Below are 24530 nucleotides of genomic sequence, written 5' to 3' on the forward strand. Positions count from 1 at the left end.
TGCATTCAGTAGGGAAACCATTCTACTATTGATTAAAATTGGTAACCATTTCTTCTAAATGTTTTTAATATGTATTTTATGATATTTTTCAAAGAATGTTTATAAACAATGAAAAAGATCTCACATTGAATCAAACGTATGAGCCGGTGTTAATAACCGAACATGTACAACATGGAACAATATGTAAAGCCTAACAATAAAGTCATAATCTCAGAATATAACTAATGTAATTTTTCAATGAACTTTTTGTAAAAATTGAGTTTATGTAATTAATGTCAATAGTTTTAGAAATATTTTATTTCCCATAAGTTTTCTTTCAATATCATGCGTTCCTAACACAGACATCAACATTGAGGCTTGTGCACTTCTCGGTTCCATAGGCATTCGTTTTATTTAACGCACAAGTGTACCTAAATCCAGTTCCAATCAAGATGACTGAAACCACCACCGAAGTTGCCGCCGCGGCCCCGGCTACTGCCTCACCAGCCAAGACCCCGAAGAAGACCAAAGCCGCCAAAGGAGACGCCAAGAAGCCAAAGAAACCAGCCACTCATCCACCAGCGAACGAAATGGTCTTGGCCGCTCTCAAGAATCTGAAGGAACGGAAGGGATCTTCACTGCAGGCCGTCAAGAAGTACATCGGGGCCAATTACAAGTGCGACGTGGCCAAGTTGTCCATTTTCATCAGGAAGGCTCTGAAAGCTGGCGTCGAGAAGGGCACCTACGTTCAGACCAAGGGAACTGGTGCTTCAGGATCGTTCAAGCTGAAGGATAAGAAGGCTGCCGATGAAAAGAAGCCCAAGAAGGCTGCAGGTGAGAAAAAGAAGGCTGCCAAGAAGCCAGCTGCGAAGAAAGCCACTGGCGAGAAGAAGGCCAAGAAGCCTGCTGCCAAGAAACCAGCTGGTGAGAAGAAGGCCAAAGCAGCCGGTGCCAAGGCCGCCAAGAAAGCCGGAACAGTGAAGAAGGCTACTGCTCCCAAGCAAAAGGCTACCAAACCATCGAAGGCTGCTGCCAAGAAGCCCAAAACTCCCAAGCCGAAGAAGGCCGCTCCAGCTAAGAAAGCTGCTCCGAAAAAAGCAGCTGCCAAGAGCAAGAAGTAAGCTTGGGTTCGACGCCGTTTAAGTGGAAAACCGTTACAAAAATCAGTCCTTTTCAGGACTAGCAATATGATCTCTCAAGAGAGTTATTAACTGAAAATGATTCCTGATATTTAAAATTTTCAAGCCATAACTTAAAATTTATGATTAGCTTTTAATTGCAACATGAACTGATTTTTAAGCACGGTAATTTCTTTTGTTTGTTGGAAGCATTCAAAGTGATTCAAACCTACATCAGTATGAAATCACAAAACCTTCTTTTCTTAAAATGACTGTTTTATGACAGGATGTGCCTTTGCCCATGCTTTGGATTATTTAAATATACCTAGTTTCAACATCAAGGCGTTGAACTATGATCTTACCCTACAGTCATTACAAACAGGTATTTGAAAATGTAAAATTGACCATTTCGCTTACCTAACATCCACAGTTCAAGTTAAAATAGTCTTGTATTTCACCAAACTCATTGCGAGATTGGATGTTAATCATCCTCTAAATGCTAGTTACCTATTTTGAACTATTATTGGATTTGCTGGTAAATCGGTTGTTGAAATTTATGTTGTATCAAACAACAATTTCACGAATTTCATGTGCTCAAATATTATCCATGTTCAAACATCTCCGGAAATCTATGCATTTTTATTGTAGTGATATTGTAGGAGATTAAAAGTAATAACTCTTAGGTAAAATATAGTTCGTAGCCCTGAGAAGGGCTGTTTTGTTTAAAGGGTTGTGGTTGCTGACACAGATTAACCTCCGAAACCGTACAGAGTACGTCCCTGACGTTTCAGAGCGTACACAACATCCATAGCGGTGACGGTCTTGCGTTTGGCATGTTCAGTGTAGGTGACGGCGTCACGGATCACGTTTTCCAGGAACACCTTCAGCACGCCACGAGTTTCCTCGTAGATCAGACCGGAGATACGCTTGACTCCACCACGCCGAGCCAGACGACGAATGGCGGGCTTTGTGATACCCTGGATGTTATCACGTAGAACTTTGCGATGACGCTTGGCGCCTCCTTTTCCAAGACCTTTTCCTCCTTTGCCGCGGCCAGTCATTGCTGCTTATTTGGGGTAATGTGCGTTGTGTCGACTCGAACGAATGAAATCAAACTGATGCCTGTTGGGATGCTTGCACCCTAATTTATACTCTCAAAACGGATATTTGATTCATTCTTTGCTCTTTCTCGTTTCGTTACCTACGCTGACCCGAGAGACAGTATAAAAGCAACCCTCTTTGCCATTCAGACATCATTTTCAGTCTTTATTCGATCGTGTTCAGTTAACAATCAATCAGCAATGGCTCGTACAAAGCAGACCGCTCGTAAGTCCACTGGAGGAAAGGCTCCCCGCAAACAGTTGGCCACCAAAGCCGCTCGCAAGAGTGCCCCAGCTACCGGAGGAGTGAAGAAGCCTCATCGTTACCGGCCAGGAACTGTAGCCCTGCGAGAGATCCGTCGTTATCAGAAGTCCACCGAACTGTTGATCCGCAAGTTGCCCTTCCAACGCCTGGTCCGTGAAATTGCCCAGGACTTCAAGACTGATCTGCGCTTCCAGAGCTCGGCCGTCATGGCTCTGCAGGAAGCCAGCGAAGCCTATCTGGTTGGATTGTTTGAAGATACCAATCTGTGCGCCATCCATGCCAAGCGTGTCACGATTATGCCAAAGGATATCCAGCTGGCACGTCGTATCCGTGGTGAACGTGCTTAAGTTCAGTGACAAACGTGACTCTCGTGATCTCAGACCACACTTTTGACCAAAAACAAACGGCCCTTCTCAGGGCCACAACTACGCTTCTAGAAAGAGTTATAGATTTATTTTCCCTTATTAATATTATAGTGCCAAATGAAAAAGTTTAGTGAGGCATGGGGTTAAAATCGGGTATACCAATCATTTCAATAAGTTTTAAAGAGATTGACTAATTTCGTTTGTATTCAAAATAAGCTGAATGTCGGTGATTTTATGGTCAACCATTTGAAACAAATAAGCCAGTTTTAAAGTGGAAATCAAATTCTTTCACCATGAATACGATAAATCAAACGCACAAATACTTCGACCACATTTCACGTTTTCCAACTGAAATTACATCACATCTCAATAAACGATCACAATATTCTTGCCATATTTGGCATCTTCACTCAACTATCGGAGATGGTCGTTTTTCAAAATGGCTGAAGTTATATCCCGATGCTATTATGTAGGTACATGTGGTGAGTGTACCATTTCCCTAGGCAAATCAATGATGAGTGTTTCTCAAATTTCATGTATGATAAATAACGTTAACACCTAGTGATTCATTCCTCATTTTTTAATGCTTTGCGTTTGAATAAGAATAATACGTACGATACGTCTTTATTCTAGAGGGAGCATTTTTCTGAATAATTTGTAACAACCATTCGAGTTTTTATGATTATTCGCGTAACGCACGATATTTCTTGAAATATTTCAAACTAGTCCTTTAAATTCACCTCACCTTATTTCATCTGTTCATTATTTGTCATCGTTAATCCCTGATACGTAAAACTAATCGATTTATTTTATGTGCTCGTCTTGGTTCGACGTTTTGTAAAATACTGTTAAATTTTAGAACTGGTCCCTGTGAAATGAAAATTTACACCATTTGTTATCAAAAGCGTAAAAATGATTTGTGTTAGTGGTGCTTATCTTGCATGAAACAAAGACATGGAGAGGAGATAGTCAATTTCTACCGGGTATTAAAATCATGCACCTATATAAAATCTTTTTCTAAAGTAACTCTTGCATCAAAATTTTATGGTCGTCCTGATAAGGACGGTTTTTGTTGCAACGATATCAATAGTTGGTTTAGGCCTTCTTTTCGGTTTTCTTGGGCAACAGCACTGCCTGAATGTTAGGCAGCACACCACCTTGAGCGATGGTAACTCCAGACAGAAGCTTGTTCAATTCCTCATCGTTACGGATGGCCAACTGCAAATGACGTGGGATAATACGGGTCTTCTTGTTATCACGGGCAGCATTTCCTGCCAATTCAAGCACTTCAGCAGCCAGATATTCCATCACGGCAGCCAGATAGACTGGAGCACCGGCACCAACGCGCTCCGCATAATTACCCTTCCTAAGCAGACGATGGATACGACCAACTGGGAATTGCAATCCGGCGCGATTCGAGCGGGACTTTGCCTTTCCCTTAACTTTTCCTCCTTTGCCACGGCCAGACATTTTGATAGAGCGGGTGCTAACGATATGATATACGAAACAGTACTGATGAGAAATGACGTTCCCCGTTTATTTTATACATTCGTAATGGTACACGACTCCAATACAAGGATGGGCAAATGAATAGTAGGTATATGATATGTCAAAAAGGGGCTGAGCGTCCGTTGCTATTCTAGGGGTATAAAAGAGCAGGCAATCGCCTGGGTAGAATCATTCGTTTCTCGATTCCAGAGTATACAGTCGTTTGAAAATGGCACCGAAGACCAGTGGAAAAGCCGCCAAGAAGTCCGGCAAGGCTCAGAAGAGCGTTGTTAAGGGAGACAAGAAGAAGAAGAAGCAGCGCAGGAAGGAAAGCTACGCCATCTATATCTACAAGGTGCTGAAGCAGGTCCACCCTGATACCGGTGTTTCGTCGAAGGCCATGAGCATTATGAACAGCTTTGTCAACGACATCTTCGAGCGGATCGCTGCTGAGGCTTCTCGCCTGGCCCACTACAATAAGCGCTCGACTATCACATCCCGCGAAATCCAGACCGCTGTTCGTTTGTTGTTGCCGGGAGAATTGGCCAAGCACGCCGTCTCAGAGGGTACCAAGGCTGTAACCAAGTACACCAGCTCCAAGTAAAAATGTTACTTCGAAGAAACACACCTGTTAAAAACGGCCCTTCTCAGGGCCAAAAACATAATATAAAAGAGTTACATGTGATTAAATTTTCAATTTCCTTAAGGATTCAATGTGTTACGTGCGTGGCAGCGGCAAAGTGCAACACTAGAGAGGCTCAGGTTAGGCCAAAGCGTGAATTTCAAGCTCTAGCACCTTAAATGAATCTTTAAGTGATTTTTCTGAAAATCTGTTTCTGAAGTTTCTCCAGCCATAAAAAACAGTTAAGATGATTGTGTGCAAGACAGGATCGCAAGGATGAAGTTGGACAGGTACGAATACACTCTATGCCCAAGCAAGCCAATGGAATTTCCATTACGAAAAAATCTTGGATCGATCTAAAATCTAACTCGTCGCCCTTAGCATGGTTGTGCTGTTGCTGTATACCCGTACGCTTACCGCATTGCCTATAAGGTGCCAATGTAGGTGATACTATTTTATCTGGAAGAAAACTAAGGACTGTCGCTAATTAACTTTGTTAATTTTTTATTTTGCCTTTTTTAAATAACTTTGCTAAGTTTAAAACAGCCTTAATGTAATGGGTTCCACTATAAGTATTTTCGGATGGAAATACTGTACTGTCATGAAACGCAAGTCAGTCCCATCTGCATGAACTTTTATACCCTCCAATACAAAATTGAACAATGTTTTAGTCACTTTAAAAATTTTCAGTAAGTCACGTTTGAAACAATATTTGAAAGTTTCAGGATGATTGACGAAATTTCCAAGTTATGGCGATCTTTTGAAATTTTACATTGAAATCGAAATTGAAAACTTCAGGGTCCATTTTCTCAGTGCCTACTTTTTACAACTGCTAAGTTGCTGGAAACAGTTCATGCGTTGAAAGAGTGTGAAGGAGTTAAGAACGAGACGAAACGAGTGTTACTGGATTCGTATGTATAAAATAACCGTGATAGTCGAGTACACATCATTTTCTTTTGCAATCATTCATTTCATTCGCATCGTTAGTAACCGCTCTACACAACCGAAGACAAATGTCTGGCCGTGGCAAAGGAGGCAAAGTTAAGGGGAAGGCAAAGTCCCGCTCAAATCGCGCCGGATTGCAGTTCCCAGTCGGTCGTATTCATCGTCTGCTCAGGAAGGGTAACTATGCAGAGCGCATTGGTGCCGGTGCACCAGTGTATTTGGCTGCCGCAATAGAATATCTCGTTGCTGAAGTGCTTGAGTTGGGAGGAAACTTCGCCCGTGACAACAAGAAAGTAAGAATCACTCCACGTCATCTGAAGTTGGCCATTATCAACGATGAGGAGTTGAACAAACTTCTGTCTACGGTGACCATTGCCCAGGGTGGTGTACTACCTAACATTCGGGTCGTGTATTCGGAGAAGAAGCCCGAAAAGAAAGAATAAGTCCTGGGAGCTAATTCTATTGTCCAACGTAAAATGATAAAACCGTCCTTTTCAGGACGACCATAAGATATACAACGAAAGAGTTATTTCAGAAATCAGTTTTATAATACAGTCGGCAGTACCCTAGTAAGATGATGTTACCCATTTTACGCCCAATTTTCCAGCTATTAATTTAATTATATACTAAAAACTCAACTGTGTAACAGAAAAATTTTAGGGAATAAGAGAAAAGAGAATTGAAATATCAGAAAGAGCGATTTCCAAGCTATCTGTTAAGGGTGTTGATGTGCGTGGGTGGATGCAGATAGGCCCAACAGATGTAGATTCATGTTTGTTTACAAAAAGCAGATAGGCCCTTTTCAAAAGTTATACAAGAATTGTGATGTGCGTAAAGTGGGTGGTAGCGTCTTAACCCATGATGTTGGGGTCAATGTGACCCAGACAGGCACGCTGAATGTGCACTACGCCTTCATGGTGCGGAAATCCTAACATCTTAGGAGGGTTACGTATTACAGATAGGACTACATTCCGAAGACAAAAATCGATTTTATCATGTTTCAAAATCATTTATTCAGTTATTTATTTATTTCTCTAACATAAGTATGTTTTTTATAAATTGATATCTCATATTTAGTAAAACTATTAGTTTATGGAAAATCGAACGAAAAATTAGTTATACATTTATCGAATCATGAAAATTTGTACCTTACAGCCACTGTATAGGAATACACAGCAAGTTTATTCAATGTTTTTCTATTAATTTAACGCCACTTATACCGGAGTTTTTTTTCGCAATTGTTGAAATTAATTGCACAATTTCCCATAAACAAAATAAAGAATAAGGGATTCACTTCATCAGTAATAAAAACCGGATATCCTATCTGTGATTGGCAAATCGCGAGATCACGCGTCACCGATTTGGTGATATCACCAAATATCGCAGCTTTGGCCAAATGGGACAAACTCTGAATAATCCATTCCGAAAAAAAATCCCCTGTCGTAACGAGACCGTTGCAATACTATTGTAATGGTATTGGCAAACAGCTGAGAGTTTTCATTCCGGTTTTCATTCATGTTCATTCCTGTTAGACGCATTAACAAATTTCTTGTCTGTTTGAGCGTCGGTGTTGCTTGTATATGTTTCAATACAACTAACATATCGTTGGTTGGAAACGGTGGTACACATATAAACTGAAATATTTCACATCAAATGTATAGAAAAAAGACGAAGAAAGAAAATTAAGTGAGGTGAAGTACTACATAGTTATGGCTGAAAAATAACACGCGTTACTGAATGACTTGTGTTACTCTTAGTAACATGCGCTACATAAAGCATTTTAATTTCATGTATGGGAAAATTCAAACCAGTTAGCATAAAGTGTAATCTGATGCTGAATGTTTAACAAGTCGTACGAGGGAGGCCTTGTAATGATTTTCAATGAAAATAAAATGAACTTTGGTATTATTTATTTGTAACTTAATATTTATTTTCTTTAAATTAAAGAAATCTTAATACAACACAATTTACATCGACAATTGCAATTTAGAATATTTTCACAACAGAAAATGAAACAGGTTAAAAATAAACCATTCAAAATATACTGAAAACAAATTAATACCATTAGAGAGAACAATTAACATTCTAAATTTCACAGCACTCAGTCTTCCCGGTATGCTTCGTTCGTGTAGGCGGCCTTTGGCGCTTCCAATCCCTTCTCCAAAGGACCTTGATCGAGCTTCGATGGAACGTCGTCCATCTTATCAATATCCGGCTTCTTCATATCACCCGTTTCGATATCCTTGCCGTCTTCTTCCGTGTAGTGGTAGCGAGCGGCAAGGATCATGAACAGCGCCATATCCAGGAACATCAGTACCGCAAACAGGAAGAACTCCACCGATTGAGATTCGACGAATTTGGCCTCGGCGATGAACACGACCAGCATGTTTCCGATGGCCACCGTCAGCAGCCAGAAGGCTTGGATGACGGATTTCATACTTTCAGGCGCCTGCGAGTAGGAGAATTGGAGGCCAGTGATCGAGAACATCACCTCTCCGGCAGTGATGACCACGTACTGCGGCACCAGCCAGAGCATGTGCAGAGAGTTGGAGGGAGTTACGGTGTGTCTTTGAAGTTTCTGAAATGGAAACCAGATATTAGTAAAATAAATTGTATTATAATTTAGCTATGTTTTATTATTTGTTTTTTGTAGTGGGATTTTTGAGTAATTAAACGTCACTTTCATTTTAATTCTCATAACATTGCATCTTAGCATGATGTTATTAGAAATTAATTCTGATAGGTTAAGTGAAGTATGTTTCTAAAATAATAAAACACTATGGGTTTATTATTATTATTATAGAGTTTTGGCACTTCTCAGCAAAAATTGCTGGAAAATTTCACCTACCCCGGGCAATCGGAATGCCAAAGGGGATTAGGCTCTGTCGATCTCATTAGCCGGTGTTAAGCTTATCCTAATGGGTCTGCTTCGGATTTCAGTTGTGGTGATTCAGGAACCGCCTAACTGTACTCCAGGTTCCAAGAATCACCGCTTTCAGGATGCTGTTCAGGTCCTTCTTCAGTTCCAGCTCGTCTAGGGACCTTAGGAGAGACTTAGGGACAACTTCGGTTGCCGAGAGGACAACCGGAACTATACGGACGTCCTCCAAGTGCCACATCTGCTTCAACTCCTCCGCTAGGTCGTGGTACTTGGTTATCTTGCCGGAGAACGTTGATTGGACATTATGGTCTAACGGTACAGCGATGTCGATGAGGTTTACCCGCTTCATCCTTTTGTCGTAAACCACAATGTCGGGCCGGTTGGCACGAATGAGGACATCCGTAATGATCTCGCGATCCCAGTACAGCTTTATGCAACTATTTTCCAGAACCGGGTCCGGCTGGTACTTGTAGTAGGGTACAAATCTGTCGACCAAGTTGTGCTTTAAAGCAAGCTGTTGGTGTACAATCTTGGCAACTTCGTTGTGACGATCGAGGTAGGCAGAACAGCCTGCAACGACATGCTCGATCGTTTCTCCTACTGAATTGCACTTCCTGCAGCGGTCCTCCACGTCTTCGTGCAATATGTACCGCCGATAGTTCTTCGTCGCAATTACCCGGTCCTGGATGGCTACCATGAAACCTTCTGTTTCCGAGAAGAGGTCACCCCGCACCAGCCACGCGTTCGACGCCGCCTTATCGATGTGCTCGAGCTCCAGTTGATGGGGGTGCGTCAAATGCAACTCCTTCTGCTTCCACCCCAACTAACAATTGCAAGTCACAAACAAGCAAGCTTGCTGAATTGTTGCTTAATAATGGTAATGATAGCTGAACTAAAATTATGCTCTACACATTACTGTTTAAACGATTTTTCAATTGAGAAAGTAGTCAATGTTCGACTTTCCTCATCGGTATCAACAATGATAAATTAGAACACTTTTCAAAAGTTTAACAAGAAATTTATTCGACAAGCATTCATTCCTTAACAAAAGAGTTTAACAAAACATTTGTCTGCATCTTATTAAGCTGCAATGTGCTTTTCACTTGTCAAATAAACGCCTTCAGCCCGTCATAGTTTGATTCGGAACTTTGTTCGGATTATGTGATAAATCATGGCTAAAACTGTTTAGACAACCAAGTTATTAGAACCAATATTTTAAACGAATCAAATAAAATAAAATAGAATAGAATTATGTAGTTTAACATTGAGTGCCAAGAGACGTAATCAACGTAAAAATTAGGCATTTATTTATTATTAGTGTGTAACAAGATATCTTGTACCTTGATTATATTTTTTATCTTCCGCTGCAGTTCGTACGAGACGCTTGGATCGATGTATTTGACATTTCAGTGCTGTCGTGTTTACTGAATATTATTCCCACAGTCACCTAGATAACCAAGCAGCATTCAGAAATCGAGACATTTCAGATATCCCTTAACATCCTTATTCACTATTTCTTGAACATAATATCAAGATTCCATGACAGAAGCATAACTAAAAAAATGCTTAACGGATTTTGGACTGATTATGAGTAGATTACCTGAACAGATGCTGTGAATGCACCATGTCCAAGACCATACCGCACCACATATTGTCATACATTTTTAAAGATCGATATTTAATAATTGTTGCATACTAGCAAAACGCGATACATACGATTTACAAACTAACATGCTAAAATGATTTATTTACAATACTTGTATATACACATTAAAATAATACATAAAATGAAATACAAACATTTACAAACGGACTGGACGAACTGTGCAAGTGGCCATCTTGCATGTTGACAACTGAGTTGATTGTTATCAACATCTATTGCGTCACTGCAGTGACACTCCGGTTGTCACTGGTGAGCCCACAGTTGACTTGACGTAGACTGATGTATACTGTGGAGCGGAGCGGTGTTGACAGGTTGTTTTTCCATTGATCCCAACATCTCCGCCTTGAATTGATGGTGATGATTATGTTGTGAAGAACATTCTACGAATCGGTCTTTACACGAAGAGCGTCGTGAATGATCATTGATGCTTGACCTGATGACTTGCCTGACGATGCTGCTGGTCAGAGTTGTTCGTCTCTGGATGATGATGAAACGCGTAGGCCCGGAACTTGTGTGAATGAACGATGCTGCTTGATGATGATGCAAACATCATGGCTGCTGAGTGCTTCTCACAGTGCTCCGGATGACGTCACTGTAACGAACCCTTGATGTGATGGGTTCAGAGGACATGACTTGATTTGTCCTCATACAGTTACAGCAAATGGTAGCACACTTTGTGATGAGTGCAATTGGTGATGGTGATTGATCCAGTCCAGTTTAGGTGCCCTTTGGCGAGCCATGGTTGGCTTTAATGATGGTGAATCCGTAGGGAAAACTTTTGGAAAACTCCATTTTGCAACGTCTTCCCTTGCGTGGATTTGTTTCCGGGGTCTTTAGGACCCACTTTCTCGTCGCCACTGTTGCATACTAGCAAAACGCGATACATACGATTTACAAACTAACATGCTAAAATGATTTATTTACAATACTTGTATATACACATTAAAATAATACATAAAATGAAATATAAACATTTACAAACGGACTGGACGAACTGTGCAAGTGGCCATCTTGCATGTTGACAACTGAGTTGATTGTTATCAACATCTATTGCGTCACTGCAGTGACACTCCGGTTGTCACTGGTGAGCCCACAGTTGACTTGACGTAGACTGATGTATACTGTGGAGCAGAGCAGTGTTGCCAGGATGTTTTTCCATTGATCCCAACAATAATATAAATAAAAACATATTCATATCGTAATTAGTGAATATCACTGGCATTTTTCGAAGGTAGTCCGTGACATTTACCTTAAATATTCGAAAAATACCGATTTTCCCGTGACTTTCTTGCATAACTGGTCTAGCCGCACAAGTTTTTCATATACCATATTCTCAGGTTCAGCTTCTAAAATGAGCTGTAGGTGATTGAATTTAGATATGACGCAATGAATTTTTCAGCACTGACGCCCGCAGCTGCTGGATCTGGGAGACACATAGTGCCTGGATATCGGTGACGCCTCTTCCTCCTACTGCGCGAGGCAGGGTGACTCTCTCAATGGACGACTTTGGATGGCGCATGCGGTGCTTGGTGAACGCCCCTCGTACTGCTCGTTCTAACGCCTCGAGGTCAGTCTTGGTCCACTTTACCACCCCAAAGCTGTAGGTCAATAGGGGCACAGCAAACGTGTTGATCGCCTTCACCTTGTTGCCGGCTGACAGAAAGCTCCTCAGAACACAGTTGACACGATGCAAGAACTTGTCCTGCAGTTCCTTCTTGATCGCTGTGTGGCGAATACCTCTAAGTTGCAGGAAGCCGAGGTACTTGTACACTTCGCCTTCAACCATATTCCGAATCTCCTCCTGTTCGTTGACGCGGAAACAGCTGGCGTCCACTACTTGACCCCGGCGAAGATGGACTGACCGACATTTGTCAATTCCAAACTCCATCCGGATGTCGTTGCTGAACACCGTCACAAGCTATTATTATTATTATTATTATTTCCATTAACGAGATTTTTAGCCCTAGGCTAGTTCATCTCGGGATTTACGCTTTACTTCCCTTCCGAAGGAAGAACTCACATTTTGCGAGTTTGTCGGAATTGGGATTTGATCCCAGGTCTTCTAACCATCACACCAGATCCGTTCCACTTTTACTAACTTTACGAAACTAAATCTTTTGATCTGCTTCACTGATGTCAGTGGAGTGGTGGCCCGATTTTGTCTATCTCAGATTTGATCCGATTTTATCAGACCTTTTTGAGCAAGGAATATGTGTATTCCTCTTTTGCTGCTTTTGGGCTGAAACGTATTGTGGATTTACCACTAAATTGGTGTCGAATAAATATAACGTCGGAAATAGTGCGATAATGTTTAATACTTACAAATTCGTTCTCCAAAACCTCGTGCAGTATAACTGTGTAGACTCCCCCTAGTTCCAGCTTCACAGAAGCGATTTTCCTAGTTCCATTATCACTGTACAGATCGTATTCTCCATCGGCAACTGAAAATTGATCGTACGTGTTCAGCGACACGTTGTACTGAGCATCGGTGTTCCAGCTGTTTTTCAGTAGCACCTTTTTGGCGGTCTTAATGTTCGCGAGAATTCGTACTCGAGGTAGCCCGCGTTTATCCTTTTCCGGCGAGTCCGCATACTCGAGCAGGTTAACTTTACTTCCTTTCTGGCTGATGAAATAGCTGACGGCATTACCCGGATTCAGATAAAAAGTACCGGAGATGTTGGACATGTTTGCCTTCACGCAAAAGCTTTCTGTCGTTTCCGCTGTGAATCGGAACGTTGTATTCTGCATGGTATTTACGTGGATGGCTTCGAAGGTACCGATGGATTGCACAGTAAAATTGTTAAAATTTGGTATTTCCGACTTGAAGTGATAATCGCACGGCAGTCCGTTGTATATTCTCAGTTGAGACTCCATTGGCGTGGGCATAACAGCGTTAGTTTCGTCCAGTGCAATTTCGACAAATCCGGATAAGACGAACGCGGCACCGGCTAGAATACCACCGAATGAAAGCTTTTGCAATGGAGTTCGAATGCCAACCTTTTCTAAAACTGGATAGACTAGACCTTCGAAGAAGGGAATAAATGCAAGAATTAGCAGAGGGTTGATGACCTGCATCTGATCGGGTTTGATGGTGAAGGCTCCTATTTCACCGTTCATCCTCGTAGCCTGGAAAGTCCATCGAGATCCTTGTTGGTCGAAGAGTGCCCAAAATACGGGCAGTGGAATGTATAGCACCAGAATTTTCATGAGCGACTTGATATCCTGCACGATTTGTCTACCATATTTCATCTCGGCATAATCCAACCAATGAGATCTCGGATTTTCATCTTGTTCTTTAACTTTCGTTGACAAAGCGTTCCCAATGCATTTGAATACCAGAACGACCATATTGCCAGCTGGTTTTTTGATCGAGTACATCGATTTACCGCATGCAAACACCAAAATGGAAACAATCATTAGCACTGCCGGCACTCCAAAGGCAAGCGAGAAACAATCGGTCTCATTGAAGCAATGGATGTCTTCGCGAAGAATTGGCGTCAGCGTGGTAGATATGAGGGAGCCCGCATTGATAGCGAAGTAGAACAGCGAGAAAAACTTTGCCAATTGCACCGCTTGCTCGGGCAGCTTGAATTGATCACCTCCGAAGGCCGAAACGCATGGTTTGATGCCGCCGGACCCCACCGCAATGAACAGCAACCCAATGACGGTCATTGATCTGAAATTGATTGAATAAAAAAAGTGTTAGCACTGGGAAATTGCAATATTTTATTGTTTATAATGTTACTAATAGTTGTGTTACTTAACGATTAACATATCATGCTGGCAAGTTCACAAGGTCTTGATCCATGTACCGAATGACTTTGATTAATGGGTATAACATTTTATTAGAATGTAAGAACCGTAAAACAGAAGGCGACATGGGATGTATTTCCTCAATTTTTGGTTTTTGATTTTTTTTAATTATTGAATATTGAATAATTGAACACATTTAGCGAAAGGATCAAAGAATCTCCTGTTTTTTTTTTTCAAAAATGTTTACCAGTTTTCGGAAAACCATCTTTTTTGAGATTTTGTTTAAAAATGTTTTTTTTTTTGGTTGAACCTTCCTCTAAGTGTGTATGATTTTCAAAACATTGTTCCGTTATTAAAAAAAAAAAAAGAATTCAAAAACCAAAAAATAACGAAATGCATCGAGTTTCACCTTTTTTTTCTCTTCGGGGCATATCCACTGCGACCAATATATGGGTTATATCCCGTGTCTTTTGTATAGTGCATGTCGTATTACTTTATCACCATTGAGAAGTTATAAAGTATTCGGTATTGTTACAGCAGTAATTTTCAACTTGAGCGCAAGGAAGGATTCAGATGTATACACACCAAAAATCTATTGAGGGTTTCAGCAAAATTTTGCTGAATTTTGCCGAATTGAAGGCTTCAGCAAAAATTTTGCTGGAATTGAGCAGAATTTTGCTGATTTGTTCAGTAAACTCTGCTGATCACCAGCAACGTTTTGCTGAAATCCAGCAAATTTTGCTGAAAGTTCAGCAAAAACATTTGCTGGACCCTTCAGCTCGGCAAAATTTAGCAAAATATTGCTGAAAGCGTTTAGTGTGTAGGTTCCGCTTTTAACACGCTCCTTTTTCAGTCAAAATCTGATTCCTTAGTGAAAAGTCATGAAATGATACAGATTTTGGCCATGCATCGGAACCCTTGGCCTTACTGTCTTAACCAGTGAACACAGAATATATGATTAGGAAAACCATCCCATTTTTCCTTGTTTCAAAATCCATCTCGGCCAGAACCAAACCGAGACCTATCACTTTTACCAAGGTATGAAATGTTATAAAGAAAAAGATTTTCCTTTAATTACTAAAAGATGCTATTCCATAGTTGGAAGCAGTTAGGACTAGGGTTCGGTTTGGTAGATCTTTCGCCGTATCGGTAGATCGAGCATCTTTTCAACCCCCTCAACCATTCATCCCTCAGCACGGTTCGCCTGACACCTCGGATTACCTGTTTCACTGTTTAGTAAACTTTTACCCCTGGAACAGGTGGTCCGTATTGCTAACATAAGCCAGCAACTACACAGGAGTTACACCTTAACCCTAAAAGGAATACCTGGGGTCCATTGGACCCCAGGCGCCTTTCAGAGCTCGTCTTTGAAGGAACACACTCGGCGAGGTGAAGAAACTGAGGCCATGAAGGTATCCCTTTTAGGGTTAATAATTAACCCTCCTTTAGCATTAGGGTCATTTTTTACCCACACCGTGCACTACGTCAGCGAGCTGCTGCCACCGTGATGCAAAAGCAAGGTTAAACTGATATACAAGAATTGCTTTCAGGCTTCAACTCAGCATTATGAATGGGACTGTTCGGGCTCGTTTGGAAGTTAACCATCAATGCACTAAGGGCCAGAATCGCAATCTAGCGGAACTAAATTAATTATTCCAAAACGAAGCATTTCCGACACATGGTGTCTTCGACAAAGTTGTTTGACATAAGCAGGGGCATCTATTTCTTAGAACGCAGTAGTTCGCAACTCGTCCGCATAGGTGGCTCCATCATCTAACTTCTTTGTTTTACGTCCTAGAGACTTGGCGTCTTCGGCAAAGTTGTTTATTTTGGCAAAATAAACAACTCTTTCTCAGACGTCAAAATTCCACAGCCTACTGTTTTCGAGTTATTTAAAAAATAAAAACTAATCATTGAAAAAACAGTTTTTTAAGCTAATTTTGACATTTTTACCAGAAACCATATGAGTTTAAATTTTTCCTGATGCATATGTACCAAGCCAATCACATTGTACGGGAATATGTTGAATATTATCATTAAAAATTAAAAATAAAAATACAAATTCGAAAAAACAGTGTGAATTTCAAGCCTCACAAAGGGCAAAAAATCGCAACATCAAATTTTCAGCAAATACGAAGCAATACTAGGTGAACATACTGCCAAAAATTTGGAGAGGTATTTTTTGGTGTTTTTGAGATAATAGCTTTTAAGTATCAGTATAAATATAAGTAATTCCAGCATGTAACTTTTTACTGTTACACATTAGAAAGTTTATGTCTTCGAAAAAGTTGTTCATTTTGACTAAATAAACAACTCTTTCCTAGACGTCAAAATTCCACGGCCTACTGTTTTCGAATTATTGCATATAAACTAGATTATATTGATAAAATATGACAATAAAACATATTTTGATACAATACTATGAACTATTTTTATTTTTTTTTACTTTTATGATACATAGTAGGTCATGAACATGTCAGTTTCGTGGAGCTTCTGTTTCACAATCTTCGATCAACGTCCTTTCCATCCAGAAACAGATCCACAAGCTTTCGATAAGATATTTCGCGCTCTAAAATTTAAAATGATTGACAAAATAGGTTAAGCTTAAAACACTTTGAAATTAACATGCAAAAAAAATAAAAGATATCTTGACCCATGCTGACAATAGTAAACTGACATTTGCTTGAACTTCTATGTATCGTAAAAGTAAAAACAATAAAAAATAGTTCATAGTTTTGCATCAAAATGTATTTTATTATCAGTTTTTATCAATAACATCTAGTTTATATACAATAATTCGGAAACAGTAGGCCGTGGAATTTTGACGTCTAGGAAAGAGTTGTTTATTTAGTCAAAATGAACAACTTTTTCGAAGACATAAGCTCTCTAATGTGTAACAGCAAAAAGTTATATGCTGGCATTACTTATATTTATACTGTTACTTACAGGCTATTATCTCAAAAACACCAAAAAATACCTCTCCAAATTTTTGGCAGTATGTTCACCTAATATTGCTTTGTATTTGCTGAAAATTTGATGTTGCGATTTTTTGCGCTTTGTGAGATATTGAGGGTTGAAATTCACACTGTTTTTTCGAATTTGTATTTTTATTTTAAATTTTCAATGATAATATTCAACATATTCCCATACAATGTGATTGGCTTGACACATATGCATTAGGAAAAAATTTAAACTCACATGGTTTCTGGTAAAAATGTCAAAATTAGCTTAAAAAACTGTTTTTTCATTGATTAGTTTTTATTTTTTAAATAACTCGAAAACAGTAGGCTGTGGAACTTTGACGTCTGAGAAAGAGTTGTTTATTTTGCCAAAATAAACAACTTTGCCGAAGACGCCAAGTCTCTAGGACGTAAAACAAAGAAGTTAGATGATGGCGCCACCTATGCGGACGAGTTGCGAACTACTAAGTTCTAAGAAATAGATGCCCCTGCTTATGTCAAACAACTTTGTCGAAGACACCATGTGTCGGAAATGCTTCGTTTTGGAGTAATTAATTTAGTTCCGCTAGATTGCGATTCTGGCCCTTAGTGCAATGTTAACTTCTTTTCCCGATCAGCCTAGATAGCTGTGTAGTGTCGGTAGCGGTTGTCTCAATTGGCTAAGAATAACACTACGGATCGCCTGCTCCAGTGGTAAAAGTCCACTAAACAGGTGACCCCGAATTCATGGTGTTATGCGACTTGATGCTAACCGTGTTAAGGAATGAATGGTTAGGGGGGGTCTAATAAAAACCTAACCACAAACGGAGCCTGTGGAGAATTAGGGCGTCCTCCACAGTATTACGCCCTTACTGCACTAACCGGAGCAATAGTGCAGTGGACCTTGCGTTTCTCCGAGATAATCAGTTGCCCTTCTTAAGTCTCAAATTTAAGGCTAAATAAGGGCGGGATTATTCAAATGTTGTAAATTAGCGTACATTACTACCTATATGGATTCGCTTAAGGCGTTTTCGCCATTGACGTTTTTCAATTGACACCGATTTGGTTTGTCGTTGATGTTTCCTTTTTGTGCTGTGATTGTGAAGAGTGTAATCCTGTCTAGTTTGGGTAGTGGCTACGGCTAGGAAACATCAGATCAATTTTCAGCGTAAGAAGCGTGCGTAGCCCAAGTGGCTCTACTTCGAAAAGCTCATTTTCGTAAGGTAACTTCTGTGAACCCAGTTTGCTTGTTTCATTATAAATGAAGTGTCGTGCCTCGAGCATGCTATATCTTAGAATAACGTTAACAGTATGTTTCAACATTTCCTTATGGATGCCTTCAAGCAAGCTCTTGTATTCAGCATCTTTTCGCTGGTATTTGGTAGTGCAGTAGGATAGTATAATACATCATCTGAAGTAGCTCAAACATTAATTTGAGATGCTTCAGTTGGATGGATTACTTAGGTAGAACAGTTCATGGATAACTTAACATAGAATTGCACCTAACCCAACTCTGCATGAGCAGAATTTGTCATGAGTTGACTGATTGGCATGTGTCAGATGCGGAGTCTCCATTTGACCTTCTTTGCACTTTTGAGTGTTCTTTCGCAAAATTTGCGTATTCAGGCGATCCTGCTAAACATACTAGGAAACCTGAACTAATTGGTTGCGACCACATTTTATGGATAACTCGCTTCCATTGCTACTCCAAGAGAGTTTCATTGTGGTTTTGTACCTACAACGCCCTCCATTGTGGTATACCATAACTATTGCTTTGAAAGAAGCTTGTCCTCTGCGGTCTGTGCGGACCGCAAGAGGTATTCCTGAATGGAACTCTGATATGTTCAAGTTCAAAATATCTTCGGATAAACCATTCTTTTGTATAGTTACGAATCTCTAGCTTCCGCTTGAGAATTATAGCTATATAATCGACTTAGTGGGCCCTAAAATGCTATGCTTACTTCAAATCTCCAGGTGCAAATGGGGGTTTGTCCTATTTTTTTCCAAAGGGATTCGAGTATTTCAAACATGTTTTGAACTCTTGTAGTTTGCTATTGGGTATTTTTATGGCGTGAAATTACTCTATAGTTTTATCCCGAAAGGGTGCGTGCGTTGCATAAAGAAGGAATGAGTTTCAGATTCAGTTACCTCGTTCTTTCTGAAATGCTTGAAACGCATTGTCGATTATCACATCTGTGATGTGCGTCTGGCTGACATGCCTTTTCATGTGAACTCACATGCTTACCACAGTGACTCTTTTACACAAAATTGTATACGTTTTCAAGAAAGTACTCGCTCAAACGTAGTTTTTGCTTGAGTGTTTTCTTAAATATTGAGGATGCTTTCGATGACGTGCCTTTCAATGTCATATTGAAAGCGGCATGACGTCACAAGCTGCCTCCAATGAGCTATAGGCTCTCTTTACACTTATGCGTTTTACAATGTCCTTTTCAGGGCACTGATTAAACCCGTTGTGGTATGGGCTATGAGCTCTCGTTGCGCTTATGCGTTCATTCCCTCTTCTAGGGCACCCCTTCCTATTTCATCACCTTTCCCTTTCCTAATCCCATTCCATCCCTTGTCCCAGTCCCTCAGGTAAATGATGAAATAGACTAATATCATTCCTTGCTTGGGCTTCTACGAGTCGGTCGACAAGTTTCCCGGTCTCATCGCACGGCACTTTTGCAGTGATTAATTTCGATCTTTTCCCCACCAACCGTGTGGGTTTTTTGGTCCGGTTATGAAGCAGTGTTTCAGTAGTGCAAATTGTGCTTAGGCGATTGCGCTTGCGAAGGAAGCGAGCTAAATATTTAGCATCGTGCCACAGTGATTAAAAGATCGCCATCAGTATAAACGGCGTTCTATTTTGTTCGCATCAAAAGCATTCAAGCAGAAGTCAACCCGTTTCGGCTTCTACCTACATACAGTGCGGACGGTCTGCTGCTACAGTCAACACGAACAATAAAGGATAAGTAGCAATCTTTCCATTATCTCCACACCCCTTTGAATTGCCTTTGCGTTTCGAACCGAGTTTTGATTTCAAGGTTGTTGTTCATTTCGGTTCTGTCTCTCTCCCAATAGGGTGAACCAAAAAGTGTACTCTAATAAATCCACGGTTTTTTTTATATTATTTTTTTTTCTTCGGCGGCGTATAGAGTGTGAGTCCAAATAAAGATCACTCTTGGACCGTTGTTGTTATTGCTTGTATTTTCCCTTTGTAAATCAAATTGAACTTCCGCGGTTGAATTATTTTACCGCATGGACGAATCTAATGGAGGCGAAACGCCTCCCAATGATATCATTGCTCGTACGAGGTTTTATCAGCCATCTTCGCCTGGGCCTTGGGTTGTCTATTTCCGGCGCAAATGCAAACCATTGAATATGCTTTCGATTTCTCGAGAGCTGACGCGTAAGTATCCTGGGACCGTTATTCACCAAGTGAAAGCATCCAAGCTGCGTGTTACCGCACCTAGCTACAAAGCAGCAAATGAAATTGCTCAACACGAAGCGTTTACGGTTGAATACGCCGTCTATGTGCCAGCACGAGAAGTGGAGGTGGAGGGGAAGATCCTCGACGAAATGCTGACATGTGAGGACATCAAGACCGGCTTTGGTCGATTCAAAAATAGGTCAATTCCTGATGTGGCTATCCTAGACTGTAAACGCTTATCTACGGTTTCCATGGAAGGAAATAACAAGGTGTACTCGCCCTCAGCGTTTTTTCGAGTGACTTTTCCAGGTTCCGTCCTCCCGGAATTTGTTGTAATCGATGGTGGTTTTTACCCAGTGCGTCTTTTTAGGCCGAAGGTTTTTAATTGTACCAAATGCAAGCAGTTTGGTCACAGTGATAGTTTTTGCGACAACAAGCCCCGTTGTGGCAAATGCAACCAAGCTCATTTGGAGGACTCTTGCACACAGGAAGCGGAAAAATGCAGCTACTGTGGCGGAGATCCGCACGACTTGCACGTTTGCCCAGCCTACAAAAGGCGCACTCGAAATGAGAGTCGCTCTATCATTAGGCGCTCCAAACAGACCTATGCGGAGATGGTGAAATCTTTTAAAACACCAGATTCCGTGTCTGAATCAGCTGTCCCAGTTGGAAATCCCTTTCAAGAGTTGTCTTCTGATGATCAGGACGATGACGAAACTCATGAGGGTGGATCTTCTTCGGAGGTACACGCACCTGGAAAAAGGAAGTCATCATCTTCCCCAGGACTGCGCCGAAAGGTCTTTTTAAAATCTACCCTCAAAAGTTTGCCTAATACGAAAGGAGGCGGAGTAAATTTGAAAATTCCGAAGAAACAGGTCCCTGATTGCTCAGTTCCATGCTGTAGTAAAGACCTAGTGACCCCGCCTCCAACTGTTAAATACACTTCAAAAAGAAGCCTTCAACAAGGTAGCAAGAAAAAAGCTACAAAAGCTCCTCGAACTCCAACTAAACCCTCCAAGCCCAAACGAGGACTGCTTACTTTCAGGGCTCTTGTGGATCGCTTATATGATGCCCTCGGTCTTTCTGACTCCTTCAGAGGCATACTTGACATTTTTCTCCCAGCAGTAGAAGAGTATCTTCGGAATCTGACTATTTCATGGCCCCTCCTTGCTGCGATCATATCTTTCGATGGATAATTTATCAAGTGAGGTTCAAGATATGATCACTGTGCTACAGTGGAACTGTCATAGTTTAAAACCTAAATTAGACCTGTTTAAATATTTGATTCACAGCTCTGATTGTGATATATTTGCACTTTGTGAAACATGGCTTTCTTCTGAAGATGAACTCAACTTCCACGATTTTAACATTATACGCCAGGATCGAGATGACCATTATGGGGGAGTACTCTTGGGGATCAAAAAAGGCTACTCATTTTATAGAATTCCAATCCCGACTCAACCTGGAGTAGAAATTGTCGCTTGCCAAATAAACGTAAAAGGTAAAGATCTTTGCGTAGCTTCCGTTTACATTCCTCCAAGAATTTCAATTAGCCGCCGTCATCTTTGGAATGCAGTTTCTGTACTATCACATCCAGTTCTAATTCTGGGTGATATGAATTCACATGGTACTGGGTGGGGCGAGCCATATGACGATCGCAGAGCGGCTATTTTCTATGATTTGTGCGACGATTTCACTTTGAACGTTTTGAATACAGGTGAAGTGACACGCATTGCATCCGACGGTAGAGAAAGTCGGCTTGACCTTTCTTTGGGATCAAGTTCACTATCATTCGATTGCTCGTGGAAGGTGATCGAAGATCCTCATGGTAGTGATCACTTGCCCATTATAACCACCATAAAACATAATTGCGAAAGGTCAGACGAGCCAATTCAGGTTCCTTTTGACCTCACTAGGAATATCGATTGGCAAAAGTATGCAGAAGCGGTATCTTTTGGGGTTGAATCATCCAATCCTCTCCCACCTTTGGATGAGTATCGATTCCTGTCTGAACTGATTTACAGAAGTGCATTAGAATCACAAAAACGACGCGTTCCAAGTGCAACCTTCAAAAGAAGACCAGCCACACTTGGCTGGGATGATGATTGCACTCAATTGTATCTTAAAAAATCTGATGCCTTCAAAGCTTTTCGTAGGCATGGCACCTCGGATCTTTATCAAGAATACGAAAAACTTGAAAGACAACTAAGGAACTTGCTAAAAGCGAAAAAGCGTAGTTATTGGCGACACTTCATTGAGGGTCTCTCAAGAGAAACTTCGATGACAACGCTTTGGAGAGTGGCTCGCAACATGCGAAACCGCTCATCTTCTAATGAGAGTGACGAATACTCCAACCGTTGGATATTCAGTTTCGCGAAAAAAGTCTGCCCAGACTCAGTCCCAGCACGACCAATTTCTTGGGAATCAATCTCAAGAGACGGTTCTCTGGACAGACCATTCTCAATGCTGGAATTTTCTATAGCTCTTCTTTCATCAAACAATTCTTCTCCGGGACGCGATATGATAAAGTTCAATCTTCTTAAGAATCTCCCAGATATCGCAAAAAGACGATTACTAGACCTGTTCAACTCATTCATGGAGGACAACATCGTTCCGCATGAATGGAGACAGGTCAAAGTAATAGCTATTCAAAAGCCTGGTAAACCAGCGTCTGATCATAATTCATACCGCCCAATTGCTATGTTATCATGTTTAAGGAAATTGTTGGAAAAAATGATCCTATCGCGACTCGACCATTGGGTTGAATCGAATAACTTGCTTTCAAATACACAATTCGGGTTCCGCAAGGGCAAAGGAACAAACGATTGCCTAGCGTTGCTTTCAACAGATATTCAACTGGCCTTTGCGGAAAAGGAGCAATTGGCTTCAGTTTTCTTGGATATTAAGGGCGCTTTTGATTCAGTTTCCATAGAAATATTGTCAGAAAAACTGCACAATAGTGGACTACCCGGACTTTTAAACAATTTCTTGTATAATTTGTTGTCAGAAAAACATATGAGCTTCAATCTCGGACAACTGACAACTTCCAGAATTAGTTACATGGGCCTACCCCAAGGCTCATGTTTAAGTCCCTTGCTTTATAATTTTTACGTGAAAGACATTGATAGCTGTCTGGAAGGACAATGCACGCTAAGACAACTTGCAGATGATGCTGTGGTTTCTCTAAAAGGCCCACATGCAGAAATGTTGCAAAGACCATTGCAAAGCTCCTTAAACAATCTGTCCATTTGGGCAAGAGATTTGGGGATCGAGTTTGCTCCGCAAAAAACTCAATTGGTTGTGTTTTCCAGAAAGCGGAACCCAGCCCAACTGAAACTCAATCTTTTGGGAATAGAAATCGACCAATCTTTGACTTCGAAATACCTTGGGGTCTGGTTTGATTCAAAAGGCACTTGGGGTACCCAAACTAAGTATTTGGTGCAAAAATGTCAGCAAAGGATCAATTTTCTACGCACAATTACCGGAACATGGTGGGGTGCTCACCCGGAAGACCTCATAAAACTTTACAAAACGACTATTCTCTCGGTTCTCGAGTATGGCTCTTTCTGTTTCCACTCAGCAGCAAACTGCCACCTAATAAAATTGGAACGAATTCAATATCGTTGTCTGCGCATTGCCCTCGGCTGCATGCACTCAACGCATAATGCGAGCCTAGAGGTCCTGGCAGGGGTGAAACCTCTCCAGAACCGCTTCTGGGAGCTCTCGCTAAGGTTACTTATCAAGTGTGGAGTGAGCAACACACTTGTTATCGAAAACTTCGAAGAAATGCTCAATCTGAACACTCAGTCAAAATTCATGAGAATCTATCTTTTCTACATGTCATCTGATATAAGCCTCGCAGGTTATAATCCTCCTCGTGTACACTTCACCAATGACAGTTCCTCTGTTAAATACGATCTGTCCATGAAAGAAGCTATTCTTGGAATACCAGATCAACTTCGGTGTATATCTATTCCTCGCA

At 40.9% G+C, this 24530-nt stretch overlaps 6 protein-coding genes across 9 annotated transcripts in view; 3 read left to right on the forward strand and 3 right to left on the reverse strand.

The window, feature by feature from the left end:
* The first annotated feature begins 371 nt into the window (after positions 1-371).
* Positions 372-1168, forward strand: LOC115264623 (histone H1-like). The gene has a single exon (XM_029868502.2). It carries the CDS (start codon positions 432-434, stop codon positions 1098-1100), a length of 669 nt encoding a protein of 222 aa, XP_029724362.2. The 5' UTR covers positions 372-431; the 3' UTR covers positions 1101-1168.
* Positions 1169-1788: 620 nt separating this feature from the next.
* On the reverse strand, positions 1789-2226 carry LOC115264607 (histone H4). Its single transcript, XM_029868471.2, has one exon. It carries the CDS (start codon positions 2156-2158, stop codon positions 1847-1849), a length of 312 nt encoding a protein of 103 aa, XP_029724331.1. The 5' UTR covers positions 2159-2226; the 3' UTR covers positions 1789-1846.
* Positions 2227-3467: 1241 nt separating this feature from the next.
* On the reverse strand, positions 3468-4351 carry LOC115264626 (histone H2A). Its single transcript, XM_029868506.2, has one exon. It carries the CDS (start codon positions 4295-4297, stop codon positions 3923-3925), a length of 375 nt encoding a protein of 124 aa, XP_029724366.2. The 5' UTR covers positions 4298-4351; the 3' UTR covers positions 3468-3922.
* Positions 4352-4497: 146 nt separating this feature from the next.
* Positions 4498-5086, forward strand: LOC115264602 (histone H2B-like). Its single transcript, XM_029868465.2, has one exon. The coding sequence runs from the start codon at positions 4545-4547 to the stop codon at positions 4917-4919; it is 375 nt and encodes a 124-aa protein (XP_029724325.1). The 5' UTR covers positions 4498-4544; the 3' UTR covers positions 4920-5086.
* A 795-nt stretch (positions 5087-5881) lies between these two features.
* Positions 5882-7288, forward strand: LOC109431224 (histone H2A-like). Its single transcript, XM_062859747.1, has one exon. It carries the CDS (start codon positions 5951-5953, stop codon positions 6323-6325), a length of 375 nt encoding a protein of 124 aa, XP_062715731.1. The 5' UTR covers positions 5882-5950; the 3' UTR covers positions 6326-7288.
* Positions 7289-7767: 479 nt separating this feature from the next.
* LOC109420121 (peptide transporter family 1) overlaps positions 7768-24530 on the reverse strand; it is an 84285-nt gene continuing 67522 nt past the window's right edge. For all 4 annotated transcript variants that reach the window (XM_062859744.1, XM_062859741.1, XM_062859743.1 and 1 more), the window contains 2 exons: positions 12749-14102; positions 7768-8460 (listed from right to left, as the gene is read on the reverse strand). In XM_062859744.1, coding sequence (XP_062715728.1) covers positions 7984-8460; positions 12749-14102 — 1831 coding nt within the window. In that variant the 3' untranslated portion in view covers positions 7768-7983. The remainder of the gene's footprint in view (positions 8461-12748; positions 14103-24530) is intronic.

This window comes from Aedes albopictus, chromosome 3 (assembly GCF_035046485.1).
Source record: "Aedes albopictus strain Foshan chromosome 3, AalbF5, whole genome shotgun sequence".
NCBI classification, from domain to species: domain Eukaryota; kingdom Metazoa; phylum Arthropoda; class Insecta; order Diptera; family Culicidae; genus Aedes; species Aedes albopictus.